Here is a 26,714-nt window from a genome sequence, read left to right as displayed (position 1 = left end):
ACACAGCAGTATCCTGCCGACTACACCAAAGGTGTCCGCAAGGCAGGAAAGGGAGGGTCGGATACCAGCGCAGACAAACACTCAAGGGTCGCAAGGGGTTAAACAGGATAGATTTAATAAAGGATTTGCACTCCAAACTGCACAGGGAGCCCTGGGGACCACACGGAGGGGTTGCTCATGGGACGTTGCTGGATGTACGGCTCGGACACCCAGGCGGGACTCACCTCGTACCCAAAGGCCCCCTCTTATCGACTACAACTATTTCCTTATCTCAGCTGTGCTAACTTTGAGGAGCTACCGGCCGGGAAGCAGCTAGACATTGTTGACAAAATGGAACACGCACGTCTGGCCTTGACAGGAATTCGGTCAGCGCGCAGAGAGCACGCTCTGGCACTGCTCTCACCTACTCTGTCAGTCCCCTGACTCATCGCCACATCTTCCACAGGGGTTCTTGCTCCCCATGCTAAATGCAAATCTATTCCGATACAAATATATTGGCATTCGGCATGGTCTGGTATAGCAGAAGGTAAAACTCCGGAGGGCAACAAATGGCCTTCTCCTCCAGGTCAGCTTTTAGCACAACATAAGTCTCCATCGAGCTGTCTTCAGTCACTGCTTGCCAGCAGCAGCCTGCCAGCAGGACTTCCCCAGGCCCTTCTCCGCAGAGCTACCTTCCAGCAGGTCAGCCCCCAGCCTCTACTGGACCATGGGGTGTTTCCTCCCTAGCTGCAGGACCCTGCACTTGCCGTTCTTGCATTTCATGAGGCTCCTCTCCACCCATCTCTCCAGCATGTCCAGGTCCCTCTGAATGGCAGCACAGCCTTCTGCTGTGTCAGCCACTCCTCCCAGTTTAGTATCATCAGCCAACTTGCTGAGGGTGCACTCTGTCCCTACATCCAAGTCACTGATGTGCAAGTTAAACCATACTGGGCGCAGTATTGACCCCTGGGGGACACCGCTAGCTACAGGCCTCCAACTTGACTCTGCGCCATTGATGACAGCCCTCTGAGCTTTGCCATGCAGCCAGCTCTCAGTCCACCTCACCAGCCACTCATCCGTTCTGCACGTCCTGACCTTACCTAGCAGGATGCGAATGCCTGGGGACCTTTGTAACAATTTGGTCCGAGACAACCAGAGGAGGAGGAAACTCCGTATTAGTGCTGCTTAACCCTTGGCAGCGAGAATTACACTATGCTGCACCGACCACGGCCCTGTGGGGAAAAGCTAGCGCTAATTTGGGAAAGCATAGCCAATCCTACTCTTGAGGCTGTGCAAGCCCTTACCGCTGAACTATCAGCAATACAGCAAATGGCATTGTAAAATCAGGGGGCACTCAGCTTCCTCCTAGCTGCCACAGGCACCTTTTCTACCCTCACTGGGGAAGACTGTTGTACCTTTATACCCCAAAATGACAATCCAGTGTTCCATGAGATTCAGAAAACACTTGGCGCTGTCAACACACTACATCACAGCGACCATTAGTCCCTGCGGACGTGGTTTTCTGGAAAGCTTGGGACACGGAGCTTCTCTTATTTCACAATGTATAATGTGTGTTGTCATCATTTTACTGTGTGCGGAGGGAACAGTTGTGTGCTCGTATGCTGATCTTGTTATGCAGTAAACAAGCTGTAAGACTGTGAGACTGCCATGTAGGAGCAAGCACTAAACACTTATAAGGGGGCAGCCGTGCTGCACCGGGAGTCCTTGCTCTTTACAGGTCCCTCAAGTTAGCGAACATCTGACAGCATGCTGGGCACGAGGCCATCCCTGGTGCAACGCCACATGGCCGTGCCCACCTCCCCGGTGCCGATAATGCGAGGGAGGGCAGGAGCCAGCATGGCCGGCCCCCGCGCACCCTGCGCATCCTCCCGTGTGTGCTGCTGCTCCCTGCCTGAAAGCACCACTCGGGCTCCCCTGGGGGCTCTCCGACAGCCCCTGCCCCCTGCCACAGCCCAGGCTTCGGGGCCCAGTCCCCTCCAGAGAGCCTCACAGGCCCCCCAGCAGAGCGGCCCAGCAGCAGCCGCTCCCAGGCAGGAGCCTTTCCCAGCAGAGGCTGCCCTGGCGGACAACTGCTCCCGGCCGGCCCAGCCCCGCCGCCCCCCACGCCCTCCCCACCCTCGGGCCCAGCGCCCAGGGAGCAGTCGCTGCCTCCCCGGCACACGAGCACGCCACAGGCTGCGGCATCGCTCGCGGCTCCCCGCGCGGCCGCCGGGAACGGCGCTTTCGGCCGCCGCGGCTTCTCCCGAGCCCCGAGAGCGGAGGCGCCGCCGGCCGGGGCCAGGGCCGAGCCAGCGGCAGCCGTGGCCGCCCAGGCCCCGCCCCCACGGCCTGGACGGGACGCCTCCCCCCCACAGACCCCGCCCCCTTCCGCCGCGCGCTCCCCATTGGCTCCCGCGGCTCGTGGGCTCCCGGGGCGGGACACGCCCCAGGGGGAGGGCGGCACTGCGCCTGCGCCTGCCCCGCGGGAGAGGGGGAGAGGGGGGGTGGGCGGGGGGAGCGGGGCTCTGGGCAGGCGGGGCTCTGGGCATGCGTGCTGGCGCGGAGGAGGGGCACTGAGGGCCGGGGCGGGGCCGGCTCTGCGCAGGCGCTGTGGCGGCACGGCCAGGCGGGGCCGGAGCGTGCGGCCCGCGGCTGCCCCGGCCCCGGCGCCGGCGCCGGCCAGGCGGCGTGTGCAGCGCGGTCAGGCCGCGCGCGGCGGGAGCCGATGGGGGAGCGCGGTGGGGCTGGGGGGAAGGGCCGTGGGGCGGGAGGCGTCACTTCCGGCGCAGGCGGGCGGGGGAGCAGGTGTGGCAATGGCTGCCGCCCGGCTGGGCCTGGCTGGGCCCGGTTCCCCCCCGCCGTCCCTCGGCCCCCTCCGCCGACGCCGACCCGCGTGGCGGCTGCCGAGCCCTCCCGCCGCCTGCCCCCGCCCCGCTGCCTGGCGGCGCCCCCGGCGCGGGGCGGCGGCGCTGCTGCCGGGGCTGCCGCGCAGCCTCGCCCCGGTGTCGCGGCTCGGGCACTGCGTGGTGCCCGCTGGTGGCCCTGGGCCCTCTGGGTCGCTGGGAGGAGTTTTGGAAGTAAACCCTGGGCTGTGGCGGGGGGCAGGGGCTGTCTGTGAGGCGCCCGGTGAGCCCGAGTGGTGCTTTCAGGCAGTGGTGCAGAAGTGCAGCGCTCAGTTGTTTGGATGGCTGTGCTGTGTGAGGAGTGCCCTGCTTCTTGTGCAGCTTGAAGTTGTGGGCCTGAAGAAGCTGTCCTGTCCGGGAAAGGGGAGAGGAGAGGGCTGTGAAAAGGGCAGGGCCGGAGCTTGGGGACGTAGGTGTAGAAGGAGAGTGTTTTCTTAAGGGCCCAGTGAGTGTGGGATAGCCAGAGAGTGTGTTGCAGGTGTGCCCTGTGAAAAGGGGTCTCTTTGGTGACAATGCAGATACTCCTTGGTGGAGGAGAAGGGATGTCTCGACAGGCAGCTTCAATGTCTGTGTAGTTTTAAGGAGGTGTCAACGCAGGGCAGCCCGAGCAGCCTGTAATACCTGTGTGTCTGGTGAGCTGGTGCGTAGAGCTCTGTGGGCACTGCCTCTTTGCCTGTCCTACCATGGAAGGAGCACCTGAGTAAGCTTGTGCTGATGCCCAGTGTTGCCGTAGCTGTGGGGGACCTGAGCGTCTTGTGTGCGTCCTCAGGAGCGCACAGAGACACGCGTGCGGTGGCCAAGGTTAGCCTGCGTACAAGAGAGGTCACGTGAGGCAGCTTGCTAGCTCCGTTGAGCAAGGAGTGGGGGTTGTCGGTCACGTGGCTTGGAAAGGGCTAAGGAAAGAAGGGTCTAGTGAAGCCTGGCGACTAATGCTGCAGAGTGAGGGAAACGGGTGTTGTTTGTACTTTGTTAGGCCAGCTTCAGCCAAGAAGGAGCTGCTGTGATGGTGAGAGGCGCTGCGGTTTCTTTGCCTTCCTTAAGGAGCCTGGGATGCCGGGAGGCCTGTTGCAGTGAGTCAGCTGCTCAGCACGGAGTTCTGATTGCCTGACTCCAGTGTGGTCACGTGCAGTTCCCCCTGTGTTGTCCAACTCCAGGTCAGCCGTGAGGAGCTCCACCCGCTAAGGAAGGTCGCCTGGGTCGAGGCTAAGGTATAACTTGCTGCAGCGCAGTGGTGTTCTCATGCAGTGTGTATTGAAAAATACCCCTTGCCCAAGTATGTGAGGTCTCTTTTCCAAGTTGTGTGCTGACCCTTTTATGTGCCCCCAAGTCTCCAAAGCATCTGAGTGTGGGTTCTGTTTTTTCAGCCTTGAAGGGTTTGGTATTTCTGAAGGCAGGAGTCAGTCATGCTTTCTGCAGTGGCTCTGTGAGCACCTTCCTGCTGGCTGTTGCAAGGGCCTTTGTTGCCGCTTACTGAAGCCAGTGTCACCTTTTTGTTTCCAGGTTTGTGCATAAAGATGAGCAATCGGAAGAAGAATTCGCTGAGAAGGCCTGCCTAAAAGGTACTGTGGCAATGTGCTGATCCAGTGTAGAGATGCCAGAAGTGTGTTGCCCTCATAGGAACGTATCTTTCAGTCCTCCAGAGCTTGGAGAATGACAGCAGCCCCCAGGTGCGCTACGAGGGGGTGCAGACAATCTTCATCCTCCAAGCGCCCAGGAAAGTGCCCCCATCGGGCTTCTCCCGCTGAGGCCTGTGTGCCCGCCTGCCGAGAGCCTGGCAGCGATGGCACGCAGCTGTGGGCCCTGGGTCACCCTGAGCATCTGCAAATTGGGTGTCTCCAACTCTCCGATCCACCCGCTGTGCAGAGGACATGAAGTGAAGCAGGTGGCTCGGGGGCCACGTCCGGCTGGGCTTGCCCAAGGATGGAGACAGTGCAACCTGCCTGGGAAAGTTGTTCCCATGCCTGCCTACCCCCCTAGTCCTTTTTTTCCTCCCGTTTACCTGGAAGGCTGGGGCAGATAGGGCTGGCAAGGTGAGTGTATTGCGGGGAGCATGGGTGCCCGAGTTGGGCCCCGGAGAGGAGCTGCCTGCAGCTGGGAGCGCAAGTGGTGAGGGAGGGCATGGGAGCGTGTGTGCGCTGTGGGGCCTGGCAGCGAATGCGAAGGCAAAGCTAGTGGCTGTTGCCCTCACAGTGACATTGCAGGCATTCCAAGGCCCACTGTTTGCCTGACTTCCTGTCTTCCTTTTGGTGGGCCCCAAGGCTCTCTGTGTCCTTCCTGGTGCATCCCAGCTGCCCCCATGTGCTTTTCTATGTGCTCAGGCCACTCGGGGTGCCTTTTGGTGCTCCCCAGTAGCCTGAGGACAGCATGTGCCCCCTCAGTGCGCTCGGTGCTGTGTGGGAGCTCTGTGGGGCCGCATTCAGGGCATAGGGATGGCATGGCCAGTCCCCAGCACCCCAGTGAGCAGTAGCACACACAGAAGGATGGGCAGGGTGTGCGTGAGCCGGCCATGCTGACTCCTGCCCTCCCTCGCATTATCGGCACCGGGGAGGTGGGCACGGCCATGTGGCATTGCACCAGGGATGGCGTCATGCCCAGGATTCTGTCAGATGTTTGCTAACTTGAGGGGGCCTGTAAAGAGCAAGGACTCCCGGTGCAGCACGGCTGCCCCCTTATAAGTGTTTATTGCTTGCTCCTACATGGCAATCTTACAGGCTGCTTTGCTTTGGCCAAGCACTAAACTGTTATCCTTCACTCACCTTGGGCTCAAAACTAAGTTGCTGTCTTGGGGCTCCCGATGTCTCAATGCCTTGTCAGTCACAGAGGAATGGCAGTGTGGGCATCCCCTTCTCACCGACTGGTGTCCAGGGGGCAGTCCGGAGCAGGGTCTTTACCATATAGGGTGGCATTAAGCTTTCATAATTCTCCCTGTTGTTCCCCCCGAAAGCAGCAGCTTAAACCCCTCCCCAGCTGTGTTTTATCCAACAACTTCCACTCCCTACAACTCCCTTTTCTACTTTTTGATCCCTAATTTCCCCACTGTTCCCCGGAAGTGGTGAGAGTTTCTGCGGTGTCATCCCATTTTGCATCACTATGTTCCCCCAAGGCTCTGCAGTGAGGTGCCTCAGGCCGCGGATACCCCAGGGGGTTGCCGACTGGCGGGAGGCACCAGCGCATGCTGCTGGCATGGGGGCTGTGCTCTGCAGGAGGCCCCGTCTTGCCTGCAGGCTGTGACATTGTCCACCCTTTGACACTGTCGGAAACCTTTGTGATTTGAAATATGTAGAGCTCAGTTTTGCCCAAACCATTTTTCCAGGATTCATATGCAGGATACGTTGGGATGGGAGAGGTGTGTGATGCAGCCTCAGCGTGTCTGAGTTGTGACAGTTGTTGTGTACTGCAGGACAAGATTAGCGTATGAGTACACACCTGTTCGCTCCACACAGAGTGAAATGATGACAACACACATTATATGTTGTGAAGTAAGAGAAGCTACATGTCCCAAGTTTTTCAGAAAACCATGTTCGCAGGGACTAATTGTCGCTGTGATGTAGTGTATTGACAGCGCCAAGTGTTTTCTGAATCTCATGGAAACCTGATTGTCATTTTGGGGTATAAAGGTACAACGGTCTTCCCCAGTGAGGGTACAAAAGGTGCCTGTGGCAGCTAGGAGGAAGCTGAGTGCCCCCTGATTTTACAATGCCATTTGCTGTATTGCTGATAGTTCAGCGGTAAGGGCTTGCACAGCCTCACGAGTAGGATTGGCTAGGCTTTCCCAAATTAGCGCTAGCTTTTCCCCACAGGGCCGTGGTCGGTGCTGCATAGGCATAGTGTAATTCTCGCTGCCAAGGGTTAAGCAGCACTAATATGGAGTTTCCTCCTCCTCTGGTTGTCTCGGACCATATTGTTACAAAGGTCCCCAGGCATTCACCACTAATCACTAATCCGAATCAGACTCTTATACGATGGTTTATTTCAGCTCGAGCTGGGTGCCTCCGAAGAGGGACCGAGAACAACCACAGGTTTGGTTAAAGTTCAAGCTTAGGCCTGCAGGCTTCACTGCTCCAAGCACTGATGCTAAGTTGAATCAAGGTTATGCCAATGGAAATGACAGTGGTTTTCTTACAAACCCCCCATTTGTTTTTCTGGCTGTTCCTCTTCGTAATCTATCCATTTTCCAAGGCGAGCAGCCCGCCTCCGAAATTTGATATACAATGCCAAGGTGAGTGCAAAGCACACGATGCCTAGACAGAGCAGAATCACTACAGGATGCAGCAAACGATTATGGAAGGCAGAAGCGGTGGGAGACCACCCAAACAAAGTTTCCCACCATTGACGCGCTGTGTCTTTTTTGACTCTTTCAAGTCTCATTTGAATTTGTTGTTCTGTCATGCTCTACGGTCATCAGTGTGCTTTTCCCTGTTTCTTTGACCTTGTGGAGCATTGTCCGCAGTTGGTCATGGTGTAGTACTTCCTTCACTAGATGGAGATTCGTTCCAGTAGGTACTGGTGATCTCACAATTCATGACCCAATGAATAATTTTCCTGGAGTAACTGAGGAGTTGTTACTGGGCTTGGATAATTGTAGCCACGTGCCTTTAGCATTGTGAAGTTACACACGCGCAAATTTAAACTCTTATTGTGATCTAACATTACCCCATGCTTGTTGAATAGTGAGGACAAAAGCAGTTACCACTTTTTGCTCCTTACTGAATGTAAACTTAGGCATTTGCCACCCAGCTTGATATTTCCGGTCCGATACGGCACTCTTTTCCCATATTAATGTTTGGATTTCTGCTGGAAGCATACCATTCTCCCCTTCCCTTATTCCTGAGGCAGCTATTGTTTGTAGCCAAAGTTGGGCTTGAATGCAGCTAAGGGCAAGTGAGGTGTTTCCTTGAAGTACCCCTAACGTGTCTATTGTTAATCGGTGGTCTTGCTCATTAATCTCCTCCCTCCGAGGTAACAGGTCTGGTATCAGCCATTGTACTTTCCCTGCTGCGGTCAACGATGATGGCAACGGATGTTGCAGCTTAAACAAATCTGTTGTGGGTGCGCCCAATTTATTCATCAGCACTTCTGCATCGATACCATTTAATACACCTAGGCCAGTCCCCATCAGGCCCGTGATGTGTCGTTTTCTTAGGTTTTGTTCCCTGCTGTTTAACCATGTCTCCCATGCAACGTATACGTTTTGCAAGAAAGGCGCGCGTTGGGGCTTGAGCCCTGTGATGTTTACTTGCAAGCTGAGTTCTACTTGTTTGAAGGACCAAGTTGGATTAAGCAGCACGGTTTGTTGACCTCCTTTCTTCATCACGTACGGTCCTATTAGATATGTCCAAAGTTTTAGTTTAGGGGTGGGAGGTTGAGTAGTGGGAGTAATGCTACTAGTGATCGTAGGAGTAGTTAAGTCATGTTTTACCTGACACACAATGCGACCGTCCATAGAAATGTCATTGAGACTCGCACGAGCATTCACAGGAACCTCTGTACAACATTGTTCAGCATGACAGGTCATACTACAACAACGGCCCATTTCTTCTTCTCTTTCCAATGTAACCTTTTTATCAGCAAAACAGCAAAAGATGTGCTTCTCTCTGCGACCCCTTGTCGAGGCTACCATAGTTACCCATGTAGTATGTGCGGCATTCTTGGTAGCAGCCTGTTGCCGTACCTAAGGATCTGTGGTGAGAGCCTCCCAGCGAATTCCTCTCCGTCCTTCCATCGCTTCCAAACAACATCCTCTAATGAAGAAGACTCTTCCGATAAGCATTCTGGTGGATTGTGTGTTTTAGCATGTGAATGAGGAGCCCAGGATTGCCGCTCAGCAATTTTAACTGCAGAATAGGAAGACACAAGTACAGTGTACGCTCCTTCCCACTTTGGTTCCCATGTATGCTTTCGGATGTACCTTTAACTTAAAACCTCTGTCCATTTTGAGGTTAGGTTAGGTTAGTTTCTGCACACACCTTTGCTCATTTTGTTTTCGCTGTCCTATTCATTGTGACATTGATCACAGCTGGATACTATTTACTTGGAAACTGCATATCTCTCTGGAGCTGCCCAGGAGTCTTTTTATTTGTGCCGCAACACCTTCAATTCCGCCTTGTCCTTTTTCATGGAGCCATGGTGCCACAGGTAGCAGATCTTTCCTAGGCAATACAGGCTTACCTCCGATTGTCCAAATTCCAGTTTTGCCTCGTCCCCCTCCAAGCTGTTCCCACCTCTCCTTTTCTTCCTTGGTACATTCTTTGTCATGTATGTTGGATAGCTGGGACACGTCTGGTCCATCCATCGCAGTGGGGCATAACAAAACACCCCATTGCAAGGCAGCTGCTCGGGCAGCTGAATCAGCAGAATTGTTCCCTTTTTCTACGGTGGGCCTACCTTGGTGATGTGCAGGGCAATGAGAAATAGCACTGTGTTTAGGATCTTGAATAGCATCCAGCAGTTTGCGGACTTGTGGGCCCTTTGCGATGTTCTTTCCGCCGGAGGTTAAGAACCCTCGCTCTTTCCATAGTGCCCCTACTGCATAGCAAACTCCAAAAGCATACTTTAGTATGTTAGTATACTTTAGTACCCTAGTGCATTCACGGTAATGTTTTTCTCCGTCGCTGGGCAAGGGAAGCAGGGTAGCTGGATTCAATGTATTACAATGTTGTATAGTCACATTGTCCATCATTAAGAGAAGTAGTTCATATTTATGTGCTCGCTGTGGAGCTGGAACGTGAGACACAAAATTCTTCAATAACATTTCCACTTTGTGTGGGACGTGTGCTGTCAGAGGGTGTCCCAGAAGCATGGTTGGACATGTCTCAACAATGATTGCTGCAGCAGCCACCGCACGGATACGTCCAGGAGTCCCCAAAAGGATGGCATCCACTTGTACTAACTAATATGTGGCTGGTTTGGGTTGGGGACGTAGCATTGGAGTCAGCACTCCCCTGGCAACCCCTTGTTCCTGAATGTACAGCTGGGAAGGTTTTTTATAATCAGGGAGCCCTAGAGCCAGCGCTTTCCTTAATGCCTCCTTAATTTTTTTCAATGCCAAATCTCTCTGTGGTGTCCACTTTACAGGTTCTCAGGTGCACCCCTCTGAGTGTGCACTGCAGAAAGATTCCAGGATTGCTGTAGAGATGCAGGAAATGGAAAATCAACCACCGGTGAGGGGACACTGCGAGCGGTTCAGGAGATGCAAGCATTGAGGAGAGACATGAAGTCAAGTTGCTGTTGTTAGTGCTTTGTCCAGGCTCCTGCCAAGGTTTCTTAGGAAGGCAGAGATGCCCCACACGGTCGTGGCCGCAGTCACTTTGCATGGGGCGTTCTCCTGCACCTGGAGACACTGGCATTAAGACACGTGTTTGGTGAAAGTCCCTCATGTCATGTCCTGTCGTGCAAGAGATGCCAGAGTCCTGCTGCTTTTCCATAGTGGGAAAGAGTCTGATTGTGGGGGCCCAGTCCGACAAGCAGCTGTGCACAGACACACTCTTTCCTTGCCTCGTAGCCCAGCTGACTGAGCCCAGTTGCCCTGGGACCCCATGCATGTGTGCGCATGATGGTGCTTGGTGGCAGTGCTGCCGCCTCGGTGCTGCAGGACCTTTTGGGAGCAGGGCCTTTGTGAAGGTCTGGCCCAGGTTAGTCCCTCCCTTCTTGTGCGTTCCTCTCTCGCTGTGGCTCCAAAGACACTACCTCTACCCTGAGGACGACCGAACTAACTGTGAACTAAGACTCCTGTAACTGCCCTAAGACTACTGGAACTGTGACTAACTACACACTAAGACTACTGTAACCAACGCGAAGCTACCTAGCCTAATGCTACCCTATACCGTGAACTACCCTACAAGAAGGAAGAAGAACTCAGAAGAATAACTAAGACTAATACCTATAACTAATAACTGTAATGCTACTAGGAACAGAAGTAATAACTCTACCTAATGATAATAATGAGAAGAACTGTGCCCTACACATAGAATATTCACTGTGAACTAAGAATCCTCTACCTAACTGTAACTAACTGTCAACAACTACACACTAAAAATAGGCTAACCAACCCTACACTAAGAAATCTTACTACTAAGAACTTTAATGCTCCTAGAGTAACCCTAATGCTAAATACTATAATAATCCTACTCCTAAAAAATCTATCCTATAACCTAACCTGTAGCCTAAACAGAGGTGTGGCACGGTGGTGGGAGCTGTTCCCGGGCGCTGTCTCCGTCCCGCAGTGGAGGTGGAGGGGAGTCGTGGGAGGGATGTGTCCCCGCGGTGGGCCCTGTCTCTGCCGGGCAGATGTTGATGCCCGGCAGTCCAGGGTGGTCCAGGAGGTGACGGGCGGCCCGGTGATCCTCGGCCTGCCGCAGCTGGTGGTCAGCGGGGTGCCTCCTGCCGGGCTAGCACCTCCTCCTCCTCTTTGGCCCCTGGGGCAGGTCCACGAGGCACAGGGCAAGCTGCCCCTCTGCGGGGTCCACCTCCATGGGCTCCTCCTCCTCCTCCACGGGCTCCGAGGCGGCTGGGGCACTCTGGAGGAGGGCGGCGCGGCGGTCCCAGACGGTGGCACCCACCTTCCTCTTGATGCGCAGCGCCGCCTTCCTCCTGGCCCACAGTCGCTCCGGCTGGCTCATGGCAGGCAGGAGTGGAGAGCGCGATCCCAGGTCGTGTCCCACCACCGGCCTCTTAACAGCTCTGGAACAGTGGCGCTGAGGTCACTGTTGACACGGGGAGGCCGTGGTGACGGCACGCCTGACCCGCTCCCCAGTTGCGGGGGCCCTACCTGGCTGTGCCCCGCAGGGGGATGGTGGGGGCTGGAGGGTGCCCCTGTGGGCAGGGGACCATGGGGCTGCAGGCTGCTCTCCTTGGCCTCCTTTGCATGGGCCCTCGAGCTTACTTGTGGGAAGAGCTGCTCTTGCGCCAGGGAGGTGGTCTTGGCCTCCCCGCGGGGGCTGTGTGCTCCAGCCCCTTCGCGGCCTGGGCCCCCTCTGCCAGAGTCGCTCCCGGGTGTCCCTGCATGTGCTGGAGCGCTGGGGAGCCCCTGCTGGGACCAAGCCCTGCTGGCACGGTCTCCTCAGTGCCCAGCAGAGGGGCAGCCCCACTGCCCTCGACCTGCTGGCTGCACGCCCAGGCCACCCGGGAGGTGGCTCTCCTTCCTGCAGGGCGTTTTCCCACCACTCTTTCTTCTGACTTCCCCTTCCCACCAGCTTCTTGGGAATGGTTCCGGGCAGCACAAGACTTTCCTTCCCTTCATGACTGCTCAGCCTCTTCAGGAACCTCCCCTGTCGGATGCTGCCTGTTCTGCAGGAAACCCTTGGAGCTGTTAAAACACCAGTTGTTGTCAGGAGCAGCTTTTCAGGAGCAGCAGGAGTGTTCCAGAGGAGGAAAGGCAGGCCCTCCCTGGCTGTCTTTGCTGCTGAGTTTGTAGCCATCTGTTGCAGCACTGCAGCTGGGTGAGCGGTCTCATGCCAGCCCACGTTCGCCAAGGATGCTGCTGCTGCGTGACCACAGGCAGAGCCTGAGTTCCTCCAGCTTGTTTCCAGGCTGTGTGCATTGGAGTGCAGAGACTTGTGGCAGGTGTGCTTTTGCCCTCTTTGGTCCTTCCCTCGCATTTATTGCTATGGCCTGACGTAGCAGTTGTGAAAGACCAGGGCCTGTGCGTGCCATGCCTGTGTGGTTCCCCCGGCCAGTGTAGACAACCTCTCTGGGAGCAGGGGGTGGTCTTCTTGTCTGGCAGCATGAGGAGCCGGCTGCTCTGCACAGGAGCCAGGATGCAGAGTGGTACGGCTGGGTGCAGATCAGGGCCCCGAGAGGGTGGTCAGGTCAGACAGAGTGCAGGGCTCAGCCAGCAAGCGTGTAGTGACGAGGCAGGTGTGAAGGCAGGCCAGGAAGCCCAGCGAGCAGGTGCTGCTCCAGGTCAGGCTCACAGAGGCAGAAGACGTGGCACAGACAGAGGTGCTGCACAACTGCAGCAGAGCGCAGGCCGGGGCCAGCAGTAATGCACTCACTGCAGTACTCACTCGTGTGCAAAGCACATGCACTCACTGTTGGCATGGAATTGACCACTGTTACATGCACTTTGGGGTTGGGCATGGCTTTCCTGGGGTTTTTCGGGAGCCTTCCAGGGTGAGGTAACCATGACCAGAAACTTGTGGGCAGCCTTGTGGCCAGGGTACTGCTGGTGGTGCAAAAGTCAGGTTTCTTGACTCCAGGCCTGTTCCCTGGGGCCCACAAGGGATTGGCTTCCTGGAAGAGCTCTGCAGTTTCCATGTGTGGTGAGCATGTAGGGGACGGCGGGGCTGGGCCAGCCCTGGAGGAGCTGTCCTGCAGGGGAGCCTCTGCTGGGAAAGGCTCCTGCCTGGGAGCTGCTGCTGCTGGGCCCAGCTCTGCTGGTGGGGGGAGACCGTGTGTTACTGTCTGGAAGGGGATTGGACACGACAGCAGCTGTACAGTGAAGGCAGATCTCAGGGGAAGGGGCCGGGAAGGGAGCTGCCGTCAGCCCCTGTGGCTCTCGTGTCCTCTTCCTGCTGCAGAATGGCAGGAAGCAGCTCTGCCCCGGTGTGCGGCAAGGAGGTGTTTAACCGAATGCTTTCTGTTCAGAGGAGAAGGAAAGAGAAAGAGAAAGAGTTGCAGGAAAGAGAAGAGCTTCTTGGAGGAGAGTTTGGAGTGAGGAGAGAAGGTATTGATGATGAATTGTGAAGGCAGTGGGCTGAGGGTGTGCAGAGGAGAGAAGTGGAGTTTGCACCTGTGGGCTGCAGCTTAGGAAAGAGCGGGCGTGTTGGGTGGGAGCTGGGTTGAGATGTCTGTGGAGATGAGCATGGCTGAGGAAGCCAGCGGGCTCACAGTGATGATGGTCACTTTAGGGTGGAGCAGGCCCGGCTTGCTATCTGTTAGAGAGCAGTGGTGTGAGGTGTGCAGGGGCAAAGCAGCCCCTGGGAGGAGGGTGGCCTTGTGGAAGGTGGCAGCAATGCCAGCTTGTGTCTCTGCCTGCCTAAAAGAGCAGTGTTGCTCGCGAGCAGGGTGAGCAAAGGCCCCAACAGGCTCTGTGCTCATGCTTCCTTCTTACAGGTGTAGCCCAGCAAATAGCTTGCCGGTGCTGGAAAGGGGAGCTGTTGCTCCTCGTCCCAGTTGTGCCGTGCCTGAGCGTGCTGTCCCTGTGCTCTGGGGCCCTGGGGCTCGTCACGCTGCCCAGTCTACTGGGCGACATCACTGCAATGGCAGGAAACAAAGCTTGTCAAAAAGCAACGGTGTGAGTGAGCTGTCCTGGCTTTGCTTGCTGTTAGGGGAGAGCCAAAGGTCTGGAGCGAGGAGAGAAGGCAAGAGATAAGGGAGGAAGGAGCCCAGGGAGAAGAGAGCGTGCGGATGGGTGGCCCCAGCCCACTCAGGAGTCAATGGTGTCAATTGTAGCCTGGAACACCACGGGGAAACGCTGGGTGCAGGTCACTGTTGTGTGGGGCAGAAGGAATAACTGGCCGAGCTCGCTCACCATGCCTGGGAAGGCAGTGAAAGACAGTGCCCCCGCGTGATGCCTGCGTGCATGTGGCCTCGTGCTGTGCTTGGACGTGCCACTAGTGTTGTCTGAATGACCAACGCTGGTGATGCTGGTGCGTTCTTTGATGTCCTTTTTTTTTCTCCAGGATCTTGTCTGTGACTAGAGCGGCAGAGTGTTTTCTGGCTAAGAGCGAATGGATGCGTAAGGTGCCCAGCAAGACTGAAGGGATGCACAGTGTGTGTTTGTGCAGCTGCAAGGCCGCTGTGGAACTGGTGCTTGTGGCCCTGGCTCACCACCACCTGGCAACGGGCAATGATGCCAGAGCCTTTTCCTATCTGCTGGAGCGTGCGGCTGCCTACTTGCACGTCTCCAGCAAGTACCTGGTGAGTTGCCCTGCTGACCGGAGGCCCCTGCCCGTGGAGTCCTCTGAATTGCCTTGTCCTGGGCAGGCCCATTGGCCCACTGCAATAGGGCATGCCTGGGGGTGTGCCTTTGTGGGGACTCGGGGATGAATGGCTCGGGGTTGAGAAGCAGAGTTTGCCTCCTGTTTGCCTCTCCTGTGGCAAGAGACACAGGGCAGTGAAGCAGGCCCTTTGCACCAGGCGCACCTGCAGGGAGGTGGTGCGAAGGAGCCCTTGTGCCCGTGGTGGGAGAGGCAGCGTGACTGTGTTAGTCTGGAGATCGCCGGGGCAGGTGCAGGGCCTCCTCAGAGAGATGCAGGAGGCAACAGGGAACGATGGGGCTGGGGGCAGGCTTGGCAGCGACACTCAGCTGCTCTTTGTGTGCTTGTTCAAAGGCCTTCCTGAACCTGAACAAAGCAGAGGTGCTGAGGAACTCAGGGGCTAAGAAAGGCAATGTGCTTGGGTACTTTGAAGAAGCCACCTTCCTGAGCCTCAAAGGGGAGGTAAGGTGAGCGGGGGGCTTTGCGGGCTGTCCTGGTGGGTGGGATTGGATGCCTTCGGGGGGGTTGCGAGAAGAACAAAGACTCCTCCCTTCCTCAGGAGGCAGGGTAAGAAGCAGAACGGGATGCGGAGGGAAGGAAGAGGCAATTCATACCTGGTCGCGGGCATCTAGGCCCCAGCCTGCTGAGACTTAAGCCCAGCCTTCAGCTGATGCATAGGTCTTAGCAAGATCGAGGCACGAAGCAGCGAGGTTTGGGTAGAACGGGAACGACAGAGCCTGAGAGTGGCACGTGCACAATTTTTCGAGGGAAGCATGCCTGTGGGTAAAAAAGCAGGCTTGTATCGTGAGGGCTGCAGCTGCTCTTGGTGGTGCTGCTGAGAGCCTTTGTTTTGCTGGAGGGCAGGGCAGGTGCTTGAGCTTGGGAGCAGTGCTTTGAGTGACCCGTTTGTGATGAGATGCCGGCAAGAAGGCTAGGCGAGCAGAGAGAGGTTAGCAGGGAGGAGAGGCTGGAGAGGGGAAGGGAGAGTGTGGGCAAGAGCAGCAGGAGGTGGGCCTGGAGGGGTAAGTGGAGGAGAGATGTGAGGAAGAGGAAGCTCAGAGGTCATAAGCAAGTGCAAGCTGGGTTGCTGGTCTAGCAGTGCTGGGATGTGCAGGAGATGCAGGAGGCACCTGAGAGCCTGGCTACGGAGTCACTGCTGTTGCTGATCACTGGCAGCATGCCTCTGTCCAGGGCTAGAAAGCTGCTGGTTTTGCAATGGAAAATGCTGTCCGGGGAGTTGAGAGTCCTCTTTTTTCCCTTCCTGATGTAGTCTGCCCTTGCCTTCAAGGGCATTTCTGTGGAGCCTGAGTAGCCCCAAGGCGCTAGGGTAGAAGGCCAGCCCTTGCCTCCTTGCTGTGAGGTTTGCTGGCTCTCTGAGTGGTTTATCTGCCAAGACCTTCCCCAGCTGTGCTTGAGCTTTCTGCTGCTACGAATGCTTGAGGCAAGTCAAGGCCGGGGAGGGAGGCAGTGCTCCTCTGAGAGACGTTTGTATTCCAGGGTGGCAGTATAAGTCCTTTGAAGAGTGCCGGAGCTTTGCTGAGCGGAAGGAAGCCAATTGCGTTGTCAAGTCGCAGAGCAGCATGCTGCTTGGACTGTATTTGTCCCTGGCTCTTTGGTAAGTTAGAGCCTTGCTGTGAGTGGGGAGGAGCCGAGGCCGTGACTGTGGCAGGGAAGTTGTGAGCTGTGGGCTTGTCACATGCTCCTGTCCCATGTCCACCAAGGCAGCCGCCTGTGGGGCGCTGTGGTGAAAGGGGCAGGGGAGGCGGGAGGGTGCGCACTGTGAGCAAGGTGGCAAGGAGCTCCTGGATGTGCTGTGGTGGAGCCCGGCCAGGGAAGGATGACTCTGGTGGCCCTTGGCCACAGCTTTCCTTTTCCCCTTGAACTTTAGGCGAGGAGTGGCGAGGGTCTGTCTCAATGCAGGCCGAATGCTGAGTAAGTGCAAGGGCTCGGGGAGGGAACGACAGCATGAGGGCGATGCTCTGAGTGAGGCTAAGCAAGAGGAGCTATGACCCACTGCAATTGACACCCCACCCGCCGCAACACGTCCCTGATAACTTCCTTTTCCTGGAGGATACATTTCCTCTGAAAGCCAGGTTGGGGCTGGAGGCTATAGCCTCGGAGACCTTTTGATTACTTCCTCCTCTCTACAAAATATGTGTGTGTGTGTGTGTGTGTGTGTGTGGCTTTTTTTTTTTTTTCCCGTGGACGATGAAGGTCTGCAAGGCCTGGGCAGTGGGACAACTTCCAGAAGCCCTTTGGAAAGGCCAAGGGGCTGCTGAAGGGAACTGCTGCCTCCCTTTTGGCCCCCCAAGCATGCAGCCGGCTCCTGGAGTGCCATAGCCTGGTGCTGAAAAAGGAGATTGAGCATGCATCAGCGAGGGCCCGTGAGAGCTGCGCCAGGGCTCTCAGGGTGAGGGAGGAGGAGGAAGGGGAGGCGCATGCTGCGAGGGCACTCTAGAGAAAGCTGTGTTGCTAACAAACAGCAGTGGGTTGACCTGTGGAGGCAGAAGGAGGCCCGACGGGATGGAGTCAGGGTGGTGCCAGAGTGTAGTGGGTTAGAGGGGAACGTGGCAAAAGAGTGCTGTCCCAGGGGGTGTCAGCAAGAGGTGGAAGAGAAGGCAGTCGGGGAAGGCGGTCTTTGTGGGCATGTGAAAATTGCCCACTCATTGGAGTGATCTGCAAGAGAGGAGAAGAGACTAGCACAGCCATGCCTAGGGAGCCTTGCTGAAATGCCTGCTCCATATGAGGTCTCAGGGCTCAGGAGAGAATTGTGTGGTATCTCAGCCTTGCTAGCTGTGCACTCCTTGTCTCTTTGTGGCTGGTTTTTCTCTTGGAGGGGGGGGAATTGGTGCCCTTCTGAGGGCCAAGCCATCGCCAGGCTCCATGACTTCTCCTGACGCGCATCTCCCTTGTTTTCTCGGCAGCTTGCAGAAGAAGTTTTCTCTCGGTGCTCTAGAAGCCCCGTCTTCTACCCCAGAGTCTACCACCTGAAAGCCTACGTTCTCCCAGCGCTGGGTAATGAAGAGGAGAGCCTGCTGTGCCTCAAGCAGGGCCTCCAAGTCTGTGAAGACTCTGGCAACCTCCTGGAGAAGACTTGGCTGGAGATGAGCAGTGAAAGTGGGTCGTGTGTGCCTTGGAGTTGCTTCCTGGGCCAAGGTTCAGCATGCCGTAGCAGAAGGTGGGCCAGATGGGACGTACTGCAGTGGGTACATGTGGGGAAAGGCCCCAGAGAGCTTCAAAGGCATGAGCCCTGCGTGAGCTGGCAGGTGCTCTTAGCTCTGCTGAACAGGAGGGCAGTGGCAGCTGCGCTATATCTCTCTGAGGCAGGGCGGGACTGACCCCTGTGGAAGCAGTAGGCCCTGCAGCCTTTCCTTCCCAGCATCTCTGCTTGGCTGAGGCGTGGTGAAGTTTAGTCTTTCCCTCTCCCTTGAGCCTGCTCACATTGAATTCCCACGTGTAAGTGCTTCTCCTCTGGCTGGCATGCTTCCAAAGAGATGAGTGAGGAGTGAGGCACTTCACTCCTAAGAGAGAAGCAGCAACATGCTTTAAAGAGGTAAGGCAGTGATTTAACAAAGTTCAGTCATCAGCAAGACAGTGATTTAACAAGGGTCGATGGCAAGGTTCCCCCGGTTATTTACTGCGTGGAGGACTGGCTCAGATAAAAGTGTCAAGGAGACCCTCCCGTTGAGTCACGAGGTTCAGAATGAAGCCCCTGGCTGTCCAGACTGCTTCTCAGAGGAGTCTAGGTGCGGCTGGATCCAGCCTTAGTCCCCGACTTGGTCAACGGTTTGTGCCTAAGGATTATGTGCACAGTCAATCAGAGAGGCAACTTAGCAAAGCTGGCAAAGTTTCAGCCCGCTATTAGTCACTGACCGAGGATCTGTTGTATATTTGGAGTGCACCAAGGTATAAAAATTGGTACAGGTACAGGTAGAAGTAAAATTATGGGATCAAACCACTCCACGAGTGCCCCTCCCTGTAGTCCTTTGGAGTGTATTCTGAAGAACTGGGAAAAGTTTGGAGGCGACCCGATGACAAAAGAAAGGAGGAAAAGATACTGTAATCAATGGTGGCCAACTTATAAATTGGGTGATGGTGAGGTCTGGCCAGAGAATGGATCGGTAAACTACAATACTATATTACAATTGATGCTATTTTGCCGTCGGACGGGAAAGTGGGATGAAGTGCCTTCTGCTGATGCTTTTATGACTCTGTACAGAGAGGCTGATGTTAGTCAGGAATGTGAGCTAACAGCTTGAGTCGGTGATGTATGCGGCTACTGGGAAAAAGGAAAGTGGTCGATGTGGGGGTGATAGAAAAATTGTGGGAGAAGAAGAACAGGAGGATGTACAGTTACTGGTCCCAACAGCCCCGCCTCCATACAGAGATATTGAGCAGTGCCCAGGTGATTCTAGCTCCCCATTGAGCAATGAAAATTTTAGTCCTGTTTCCAGTCGGACTAGAGGGCATGCCCAACCAGTTTTCCAAGCTCCCTTGAGACAAGCAGCGGGACCAGAGGGACCGCCAGTCTTTGTGCATGTTCTGTTTACTACCTCTGACCTGTTGAATTGGAAGCAATCGGTTGGCTCATACAGAGAAAGCCCTGACAAGATGCCCCAGTCGTTAGAAGCTATAATGCTAACACATAAGCCCAACTGGGGAGATGTACAAGCTTTGTTAAATACATTTTTCACGCTAGAGGAAAAGAGAATGGTTGCTGAAAAAGCCAGAGAAGAAGGAGAGAGAAGGAACGGTAGGCAGGGCGACTCTGAGACTTTTCTGCCTACAACAAGGGACCCGGAGTGGGATCCTAATGTGGGAGGAGAAAGAGCTCAGTGGAAGCAATATCAGCAATTGACACTATATGGGGTTCGATATGGAGTGCCTAAACCAAAGAATGGGTCTAAACTGTGTGAAGTGAGGCAGGGCTCAGAGGAAAATCCATCAGCCTTTTATGGAAGGTTATGTGAAGTAGCTAGAAAATGGACTGGTTTGAATGCAGATGATGAGGCAAAGCGGAGAATGTTCAATATGTTGTTTATTGGACAGTCAGCCCAGGCTATAAGGAGAAAGTAGCAAAAAGTTGATGGAGCAGCAGGGATGTCAGTTTCTCAACTGATAGAAATCGCATATAGAGTGTATAACAATAGGGATGAGAGGGAAAGAAAAGAGAAGCAGAATAGAATAAAGTTGCAAGCATCTCTGTTAGCAGCAGCAATACGTGGGAATAATATTAGAGGGAGAGCCAGCAGGAGAGGCAGAGGTGGAGGGGGACGAGGTGGAACGACAAGGGGAAGAGATTCAGAAAGTCGAATCCCATTGGGGCCAAATCACTGTGCGATCTGTAGACAGGGAGGACACTGGAAGAATGAACGCCCAAATCGAAGGAGGGTAAGAAGGCAGGATCAGGTGGGAGAGCCTAACCTCATTATGTTAGAAGATTCAGACGGAAGGGGACCGGGGAAAATAGTGACGTTTCCCCAGCTGATCCCCTGGTTGCAGTTAAGCTGGGGAATGAAACTATAGATTTTCTAATTGTCAGTGGGGCCACTCATGCCGTAGTGAATAGTTGTAAAGGAGCCCTAAGTAAAGTAACTATACCTCTTGTTGGGGCAACTGGAAAAAGAACATTAAGGCCATTCTTACAGCCAATGGAATGTACAATTGGGGACACCAAATTAATTCATGAGTTTCTATATGTGCCAGAATGCCCCCTACCTCTGTTGGGACGAGACTGACTAGGCAAATTAAATGCACAGGTAACTTTCTCTGAGAATGCTGTGCAGCTCTCCACATCCCACCTGAAGCTGCCTGGAAGGCCCAGATCTACTTGCTGACAGACAGGACTGAGGAAGAACCTGAGGAAAATATCCCCAACATTGTACTAGATGCGGTAATTCCACTGGTGTGCGCTTCTAAGAAACCAGGAAGAGCAAAAAACGTTAAGTCCGATTAAAATAGAACTGAAAGATGGGGCAAAACCGGTAAGGGTACCTCAGTACCCCATTAGGCTGGAAGCTCGCAAAGGCCTTGAACCCCTGATAAAGATCTTCATACAATGTGGATTACTTAGAGAATGTCAATCTGAAAATAATAGACCGGTTTTGCCAGTAGAAAAGCCCCACTCCCAGGAATGCCGATTAGTGCAAGATTTGAGGGCTAACAATCAAATGACTAAAGATAGACATCCCACGGCGTCTAACCCTTACACCCTATTAGCATCTGCACCTGAGAATAATGCCTATTTCACAGTATTAGACGTAAAAGATGCCGCCTTCTGCATTCCAGTAGATGAGCAAAGTCAAACTCTTTTTGCCTCGGAATGGGAGAATCCGGCCACTGGAAGGAAAGGACAGTTGTGCTGGACTGTTCTTCCTCAGGCATTTAAAAACAGTCCTCCTTTGTTTGGTGAGGCATTGGCCAAAGAATTACAACAGTGGCAAAATGGTAAAGATGGTGTTAGCCTTTTGCAGTATGTGGATGACATCTTAAGTGGAGCGGACACTGAACAAGCTTGTATGGAAGCAACAATAGGCCTGTTAAACTTTCCAGGACTGGCTGGATAGCGGGTCTCGAAAAGGAAGGTCCAAATTGCAAGAGAGAAAGTCCGGTATCTTGGGTTTGATATATCAAAAGGACAACAGGCACTGGGGTGGGGGGTGGTGGTGAAAGAAAGGAAGCTATATGCCGAATAGCAGTACCAAGAAACAAAAAGCAGCTAAGAGGGATTCTGGGAATGGCTGGATTCTGCCGGATATGGATTCCCAATTTTGGGCTCACAGCTAAACCCGTATATGCAGCCACCAAGGGCCCGGGAGAGCTGCTGGAATGGACTCCAGAATGTCGAAAAAGCTTTGATGAAATTAAAAGAAAATTGATGGAGGCCGCAGCCTTAGGCCTCCCTGATTTAGCAAAACCTTTCCAGCTGTATGTACATGAGAAACCACAAGTGGCTTCTGGGGTAGTGACTCAGCTGTTTGGAAGCTGGAAAAGGCCAGTAGCTTATTTTTCAAAACAATTGGATGAAGTAAGCAAAGGATGGCCGGCCCGTCTCTGAGCTGTAGCTGCAACTGCTCTATGAATTCAAGAGGCTCGGAAGCTCGCCTTGGGACAACCAATAGCAGTATTAGTCCCACACGCAGTGGTGGCTATTTGAAATCAAAAGGGACACCCCTGGATTTCTCCAAATCGACTAGCCAGGTACCAAGCCACACTGACAGATCAAGAAGATGTTACCCTAAGTGTGGTATCAACTCTTAACCCTGCCACTTTGTGACCAATGGCAGAACAAGAACCTCTACAGCATGATTGTTTAGTAACTATTGAACGTATTGAGGTATACGCCAGCAGGCCGGATCTGAAAGACGAGCCATTGAAAAATGCAGATTTGGACTTTATTTACAGATGGTAGCAGTTTTAGGCAAAATGGGGAAAGGAAAGCCGGATATGCAGTGGTGACCCTCTGGGAAGAAATAGAAGCTAAAGCCTTGCCCCGAAACACATCGGCACAAAAAGCAGAAAGCATTGCTCTTACTCGAGCCCTTGAACTTGGAAAGGGCCAAAGGGTTCCTATTTATACTGACTCTAAATATGCCTTTGGAGTTGTACATGCTCACGGAGCTATCTGGAAGGAACGTGGGCTGTTGAACTCCCAGGGGAACGGTATAAAATATGGACAAGAGATTGTAAAAGGACTACAGACCATACTAGAACCAAAGGAAGCGGCAATAATTCACTGCAGAGCTCATCAAAAAGGACAAGAAGAAATAATTTGAGGCAACAGGTTGGCTGACCAAGCTGCCAAAAGAGCAGCTGTGCGTAAATCAGTGATAGGTGCCCTCATACCTAGCAGGACACTGGACTTAAAACCTCCACAGTATTCAGAAAAAGAAAATCAACTAGCAGAAAGATTGAAGTGTACCAAAAGTGAAGAAGGACGGTGGGTAACTCCAAACCAACAAGTGTTAATCACATCTAGGATGATGGAGGGTCTTCTTAAAAGGTTCCATGAGGACACACATATGGGATCAGATGCTATGGGGAGCAGTATCAAGAGATACGCCATAGGGCCGAAAATGCAAACAAGTGCAGATATAACGGTAACAAAACGCCAAACTTGCTGTGCAAACAACCCTAAAGTTCAGAAGAAACCACCGATGGGTGAAGTAAGAGAGGGGCTAACCCCTGGCGAATACTGGCAAATAGATTTCTCTGAATTGCCAAAATGTGGACAGCATAAACATTTACTTGTGTTAGTAGATAGGTTTTCTGGATGGCCTGAGGCTTTCCCCTGTCGCAACAATAGGGCTAGGGAAGTAATTAAGATCCTGTTAAAGGAAATAACCCTCAGATCTGGCGTTCCTGAGGGTATCTCCTCAGACAAAGGGCCTCACTTTGTTTCAGAACTAGTTCAGGGAGTGCCTAAGTTCCTCCCAATACAGTGGGACTTGCATACCCCTTGGAGACCACAGTCTAGTGGAAAGGTGGAAAGAAGGAATCAAACCCTTAAAAGAGAAATTTCTAAATTGTGTCAAGAAACTCAGCGTAAATGGGTAGACATTCTACCGCTTGCTTTAATGAGGATTAGAATTACTCCACGGGCAAGGGAAGGGGTAAGTCCATTTGAAATATTGTACGGAAAACCATATCCTATTCATGAAATGGGAAATCGGAGCGATCAAATGCATATCAAGGGTGAGAAAATCCTGAAAGATTATTTGTTATCTTTTTCGCAGGTATTATCCTCTTTACACAGGTATCTCAACCAGCGAGCTCCACTTCCTTTAGACTCTCCAGTACATAATTTCAAGCCTGGAGATCTGGTTTATATCCAGACCTGGAAGGATGAACCGTTAAAAGAAAAGTGGAAAGGGCCTTATCTTGTGCTCCTAACTACATACACTGCAGTGAAGGTGGAAGGGATAGGCTCCCGGATCCACTACACGAGAGTGAAAAAAGCTCCTCCAGAAGGGCAGTGGACGTCTATGCAGACGGGAGCACTAAAATTAAAGCTCTCTAAGAATTATACTGGTTAATGAATTGCACTTAGAACTCCAAAATGTGCATACACTGAGTTAAAGTGCTCGTGAGAGCGGTTATTGTCTAGTTGTAGGTTGGCAATATTGCTGCCTGTAGTCAGCAAGCATAAGATTTACTTATAGAATACGGATCTTTTCAAACTAAGCTACGATGTCTAGAGGACTATGGAGAAGAACACTCTTAATTTTACTATGTTTACCTGTTAGTAATGCAAATCTGATCTTACAATTTATACAGTCTTTTGGAAAAATCCATGATGTAACTCCGATCACTATTTGTTTGCCAACTCCAAAGTCTGCTGAGTCACCAATACCTTGGGGAACACTCGCAAGTAACTTAACATCAATGTGGGAACATATGTGGAAGAATGTACCCAATAGTACCATAACCTGGCGTAACAAAGAAGGGACATCGATTTTAAAATGGACAGGAATTGGGATGGGGGACCTAAATTCTCGCTTGCAGGCCCCCTCCAAAATGACTTTGCAAAGTCATTTGGTCCGAGATTTGCTTGTATTACATGAACATGGAGTATGCGGCTATTCCGACTTAAGAAATGACAGTTGCTGTGTCCATATCCCTAACATCACTGAAAATCTAGGTAAACAATTGGATCAAGTAGAACGAGTGGCAAACACTCGTTGTGATCTGAGGAGCCATATGGAAAGTGAGCATCCTTCACAGGATGGGAATCCCTTTAACAAGATGGCTGCAGAATTTGCTCCAAACCCTGGTTATACTTGTAATGTTGATTAGAGTAATTTGCGTAATCTTTAGATGTATCAAGGGTATAATCATCCGAGCTGCAACGTCACAATCCTCACCTGTAAGGATAACCACAACCCACCCTAAAAGTCTTCCTATAAGAAATAGAGAAGAATTCCAACAAGATATACGCCAAGGGGAAAAAACCAAAAGACACTACACGAGACTGATTGGAAATAATGAATTATTACTCTAAGTCTCAAAGGGGGGAACTGTTGGAGGTATGGGAAAAAAGGAGCCTAGGGTATTAGTCAGTCTTTCACCTGTCCAGTTAACAATGAACAAGGCCTTGAAGGAAGGAGCAAGACAACACTATAAGGCAAGCAGATCAGGAAGCTCCCAAATAAACCTGCAGAGAACAAAAACAGTTGATAAAACAGGAGAGACCTACTTGAACTGCGGGTGAACTATCCTAATTGGCATAATAAAAAACCCACCCACAAGCAGGGAAGCCCCCTGCTGATCAAAGCCCCTTCCCCATAGAGCATGCGCAGGAGAAAAAGAGGATGCTGTGACTTCAAATGAAGATGAGACCTAACAGAAGCAATAAGAGTAAGGATGACTTCATGTAGTTGTAAACTATGCTGCTAACTGTTGCTTAAACTGTTGTAAAGTGTAAGCTGTGTAGCAATCAGGTGTGCTAGCTTTGTGGAATTACCACCTAGCACCCACCTCTGCGCGGAAATGAATTAAACAAATATCGCGACTCTGTGTGTTTTCGGCTCATTTCACACCGGGTGAAAGAACCCTTCTTTGGGACAACAGTAGTCGTGTCGAGTGTGAGACATCAGAGCAGCTCTCTGCGCTCCTGCCTTAGGTATCAGCACTTAAAACCACCAGTGAATTCCTGCTAGCAGTCAGTAGGCATAGCAGCGCGGGAGTTCCCCCTGCCCCATGGTGCTGGACGCATTTTGTTGCCCTTTGCCTTCTCTTTCCCCTCTAATATCTTCACTAATGACCTGGATGATGGGCTTGAAGGCATCCTCAGCAAGTTTGCAGGTGACACAAAACTGAGAGGCGTTGCTGATATACCAGGAGGCTGGGCTGCCATTCGGAGGCCCCTTGGCAGACTGGAGAAGTGCACCAAGAAGAACCTCATGACGTTCAACAAAGGGAAGTGCAAAGTGCTCCGGCTGGGCAGGAATAGTCCCCTCGAGCAGTACAGGCAGGGGGCTGACCTGCTGTCTGGACACAGTCCTGGGCAACCTGCTCTAGGAGACCCTAGTTGAGCCGGGGGGGTTGGACCAGGTGATGTACCTCCAACCTCAGCTAGTCTACGCTAGTCTTGTGCTATCCTCCCTAACCTGCCAGCGATGTGAGTCAAGGTGGATTTCCCTCTACCCTTTGCTGGGCGGAGGGGAGGAGTGGGCTTTACTCTGCCTTGCAGGTAGCTCTGATTAGCACCGAGGGACCACTGCAGGCAGCCTGGCGGTTTTTCCGGCTGCTCCCATTTCCTTGCCAGAGGGCAGTGCCTGCTGGAGCCGACTGCAGGCGGTTTTGTCCTCGCACCGCTTTTGCTGCAGTCATTTCTAATGGAAAGTGGCTCTGCTTGTTGGGATGGTTCTGAGTTCAGCGCAGTGGGCGTGCTGCAGGCCTGCTCTACATCTGTGCCAGGCTGAAGGCAGAGCTGAAGCGAGAGCTCTGTTCCCAGCTGCTTGGCCTGGGCAGCTCGGGGCACGTGCAGGAGTGATGCCGGAGCCCAAAGAGCTAGAAACGGAGGTGAATAATGGCTGGAAATGGAGTTGAGAGAGGCCAGGCAGCAGGTGTCAGCAGTGTGGAGGATCAGCCTGTGCCAAGGAGGGTGAGAGGCCAAGCCTTGCCCAGGCAGCTGACCAGTAAAGCACCCCTCGCCCACGCCCAGCTGCCTCACCCTCTCCGCAAGCATATGGAGGCCGAGCTAAGCTGCGTGCTACTCACAGCTACCTATTGCATGGCTTGCCCAAGAGGACTCCTTTGTCCTTTGGGTGTGGACCCTGCTTGCAGAGTCTTTGCAGGAGGGAGAAGTTGCCCAGGAAAGTCACCCAGAGGTAACTGGGCTGCAGAGCCCATCATGCTGCCCTTGGGCCCATGGCAGCAGGGTTGTGGTGTGGGCTCAGAGTGCGCACCTCCC

At 53.4% G+C, this 26,714-nt stretch overlaps 1 protein-coding gene across 5 annotated transcripts in view; it reads left to right on the top strand.

The window, feature by feature from the left end:
• Positions 1–25,309, top strand: part of LOC138061792 (uncharacterized) — a 63,427-nt gene extending 38,118 nt beyond the window's left edge. The window contains exons 1-7 of one of the 5 annotated variants that reach the window (XM_068915656.1): positions 2,598–2,679; positions 3,856–4,090; positions 4,383–4,441; positions 14,504–14,741; positions 15,155–15,262; positions 17,725–17,978; positions 23,536–25,309. In XM_068915656.1, coding sequence (XP_068771757.1) covers positions 14,556–14,741; positions 15,155–15,262; positions 17,725–17,978; positions 23,536–23,587 — 600 coding nt within the window. In that variant the 5' untranslated portion in view covers positions 2,598–2,679; positions 3,856–4,090; positions 4,383–4,441; positions 14,504–14,555 and the 3' untranslated portion in view covers positions 23,588–25,309. Of the gene's footprint in view, positions 1–2,597; positions 2,680–3,855; positions 4,091–4,382; positions 4,442–14,491; positions 14,742–15,154; positions 15,263–17,724; positions 18,269–23,535 lie in introns of those variants that run through there. The other 4 variants (XM_068915658.1, XM_068915659.1, XR_011135704.1 and 1 more) reach the window with 4 other exon arrangements.
• The last annotated feature ends 1,405 nt before the right edge of the window (positions 25,310–26,714 follow it).

The sequence above is a fragment of the Struthio camelus genome, chromosome 21, assembly GCF_040807025.1.
Source record: "Struthio camelus isolate bStrCam1 chromosome 21, bStrCam1.hap1, whole genome shotgun sequence".
Classification (NCBI taxonomy): Eukaryota; Metazoa; Chordata; class Aves; order Struthioniformes; family Struthionidae; genus Struthio; species Struthio camelus.
The sequence above is the reverse complement of the archived record's forward strand: the minus strand, read 5'-3'. Positions and strand labels throughout refer to the sequence as shown.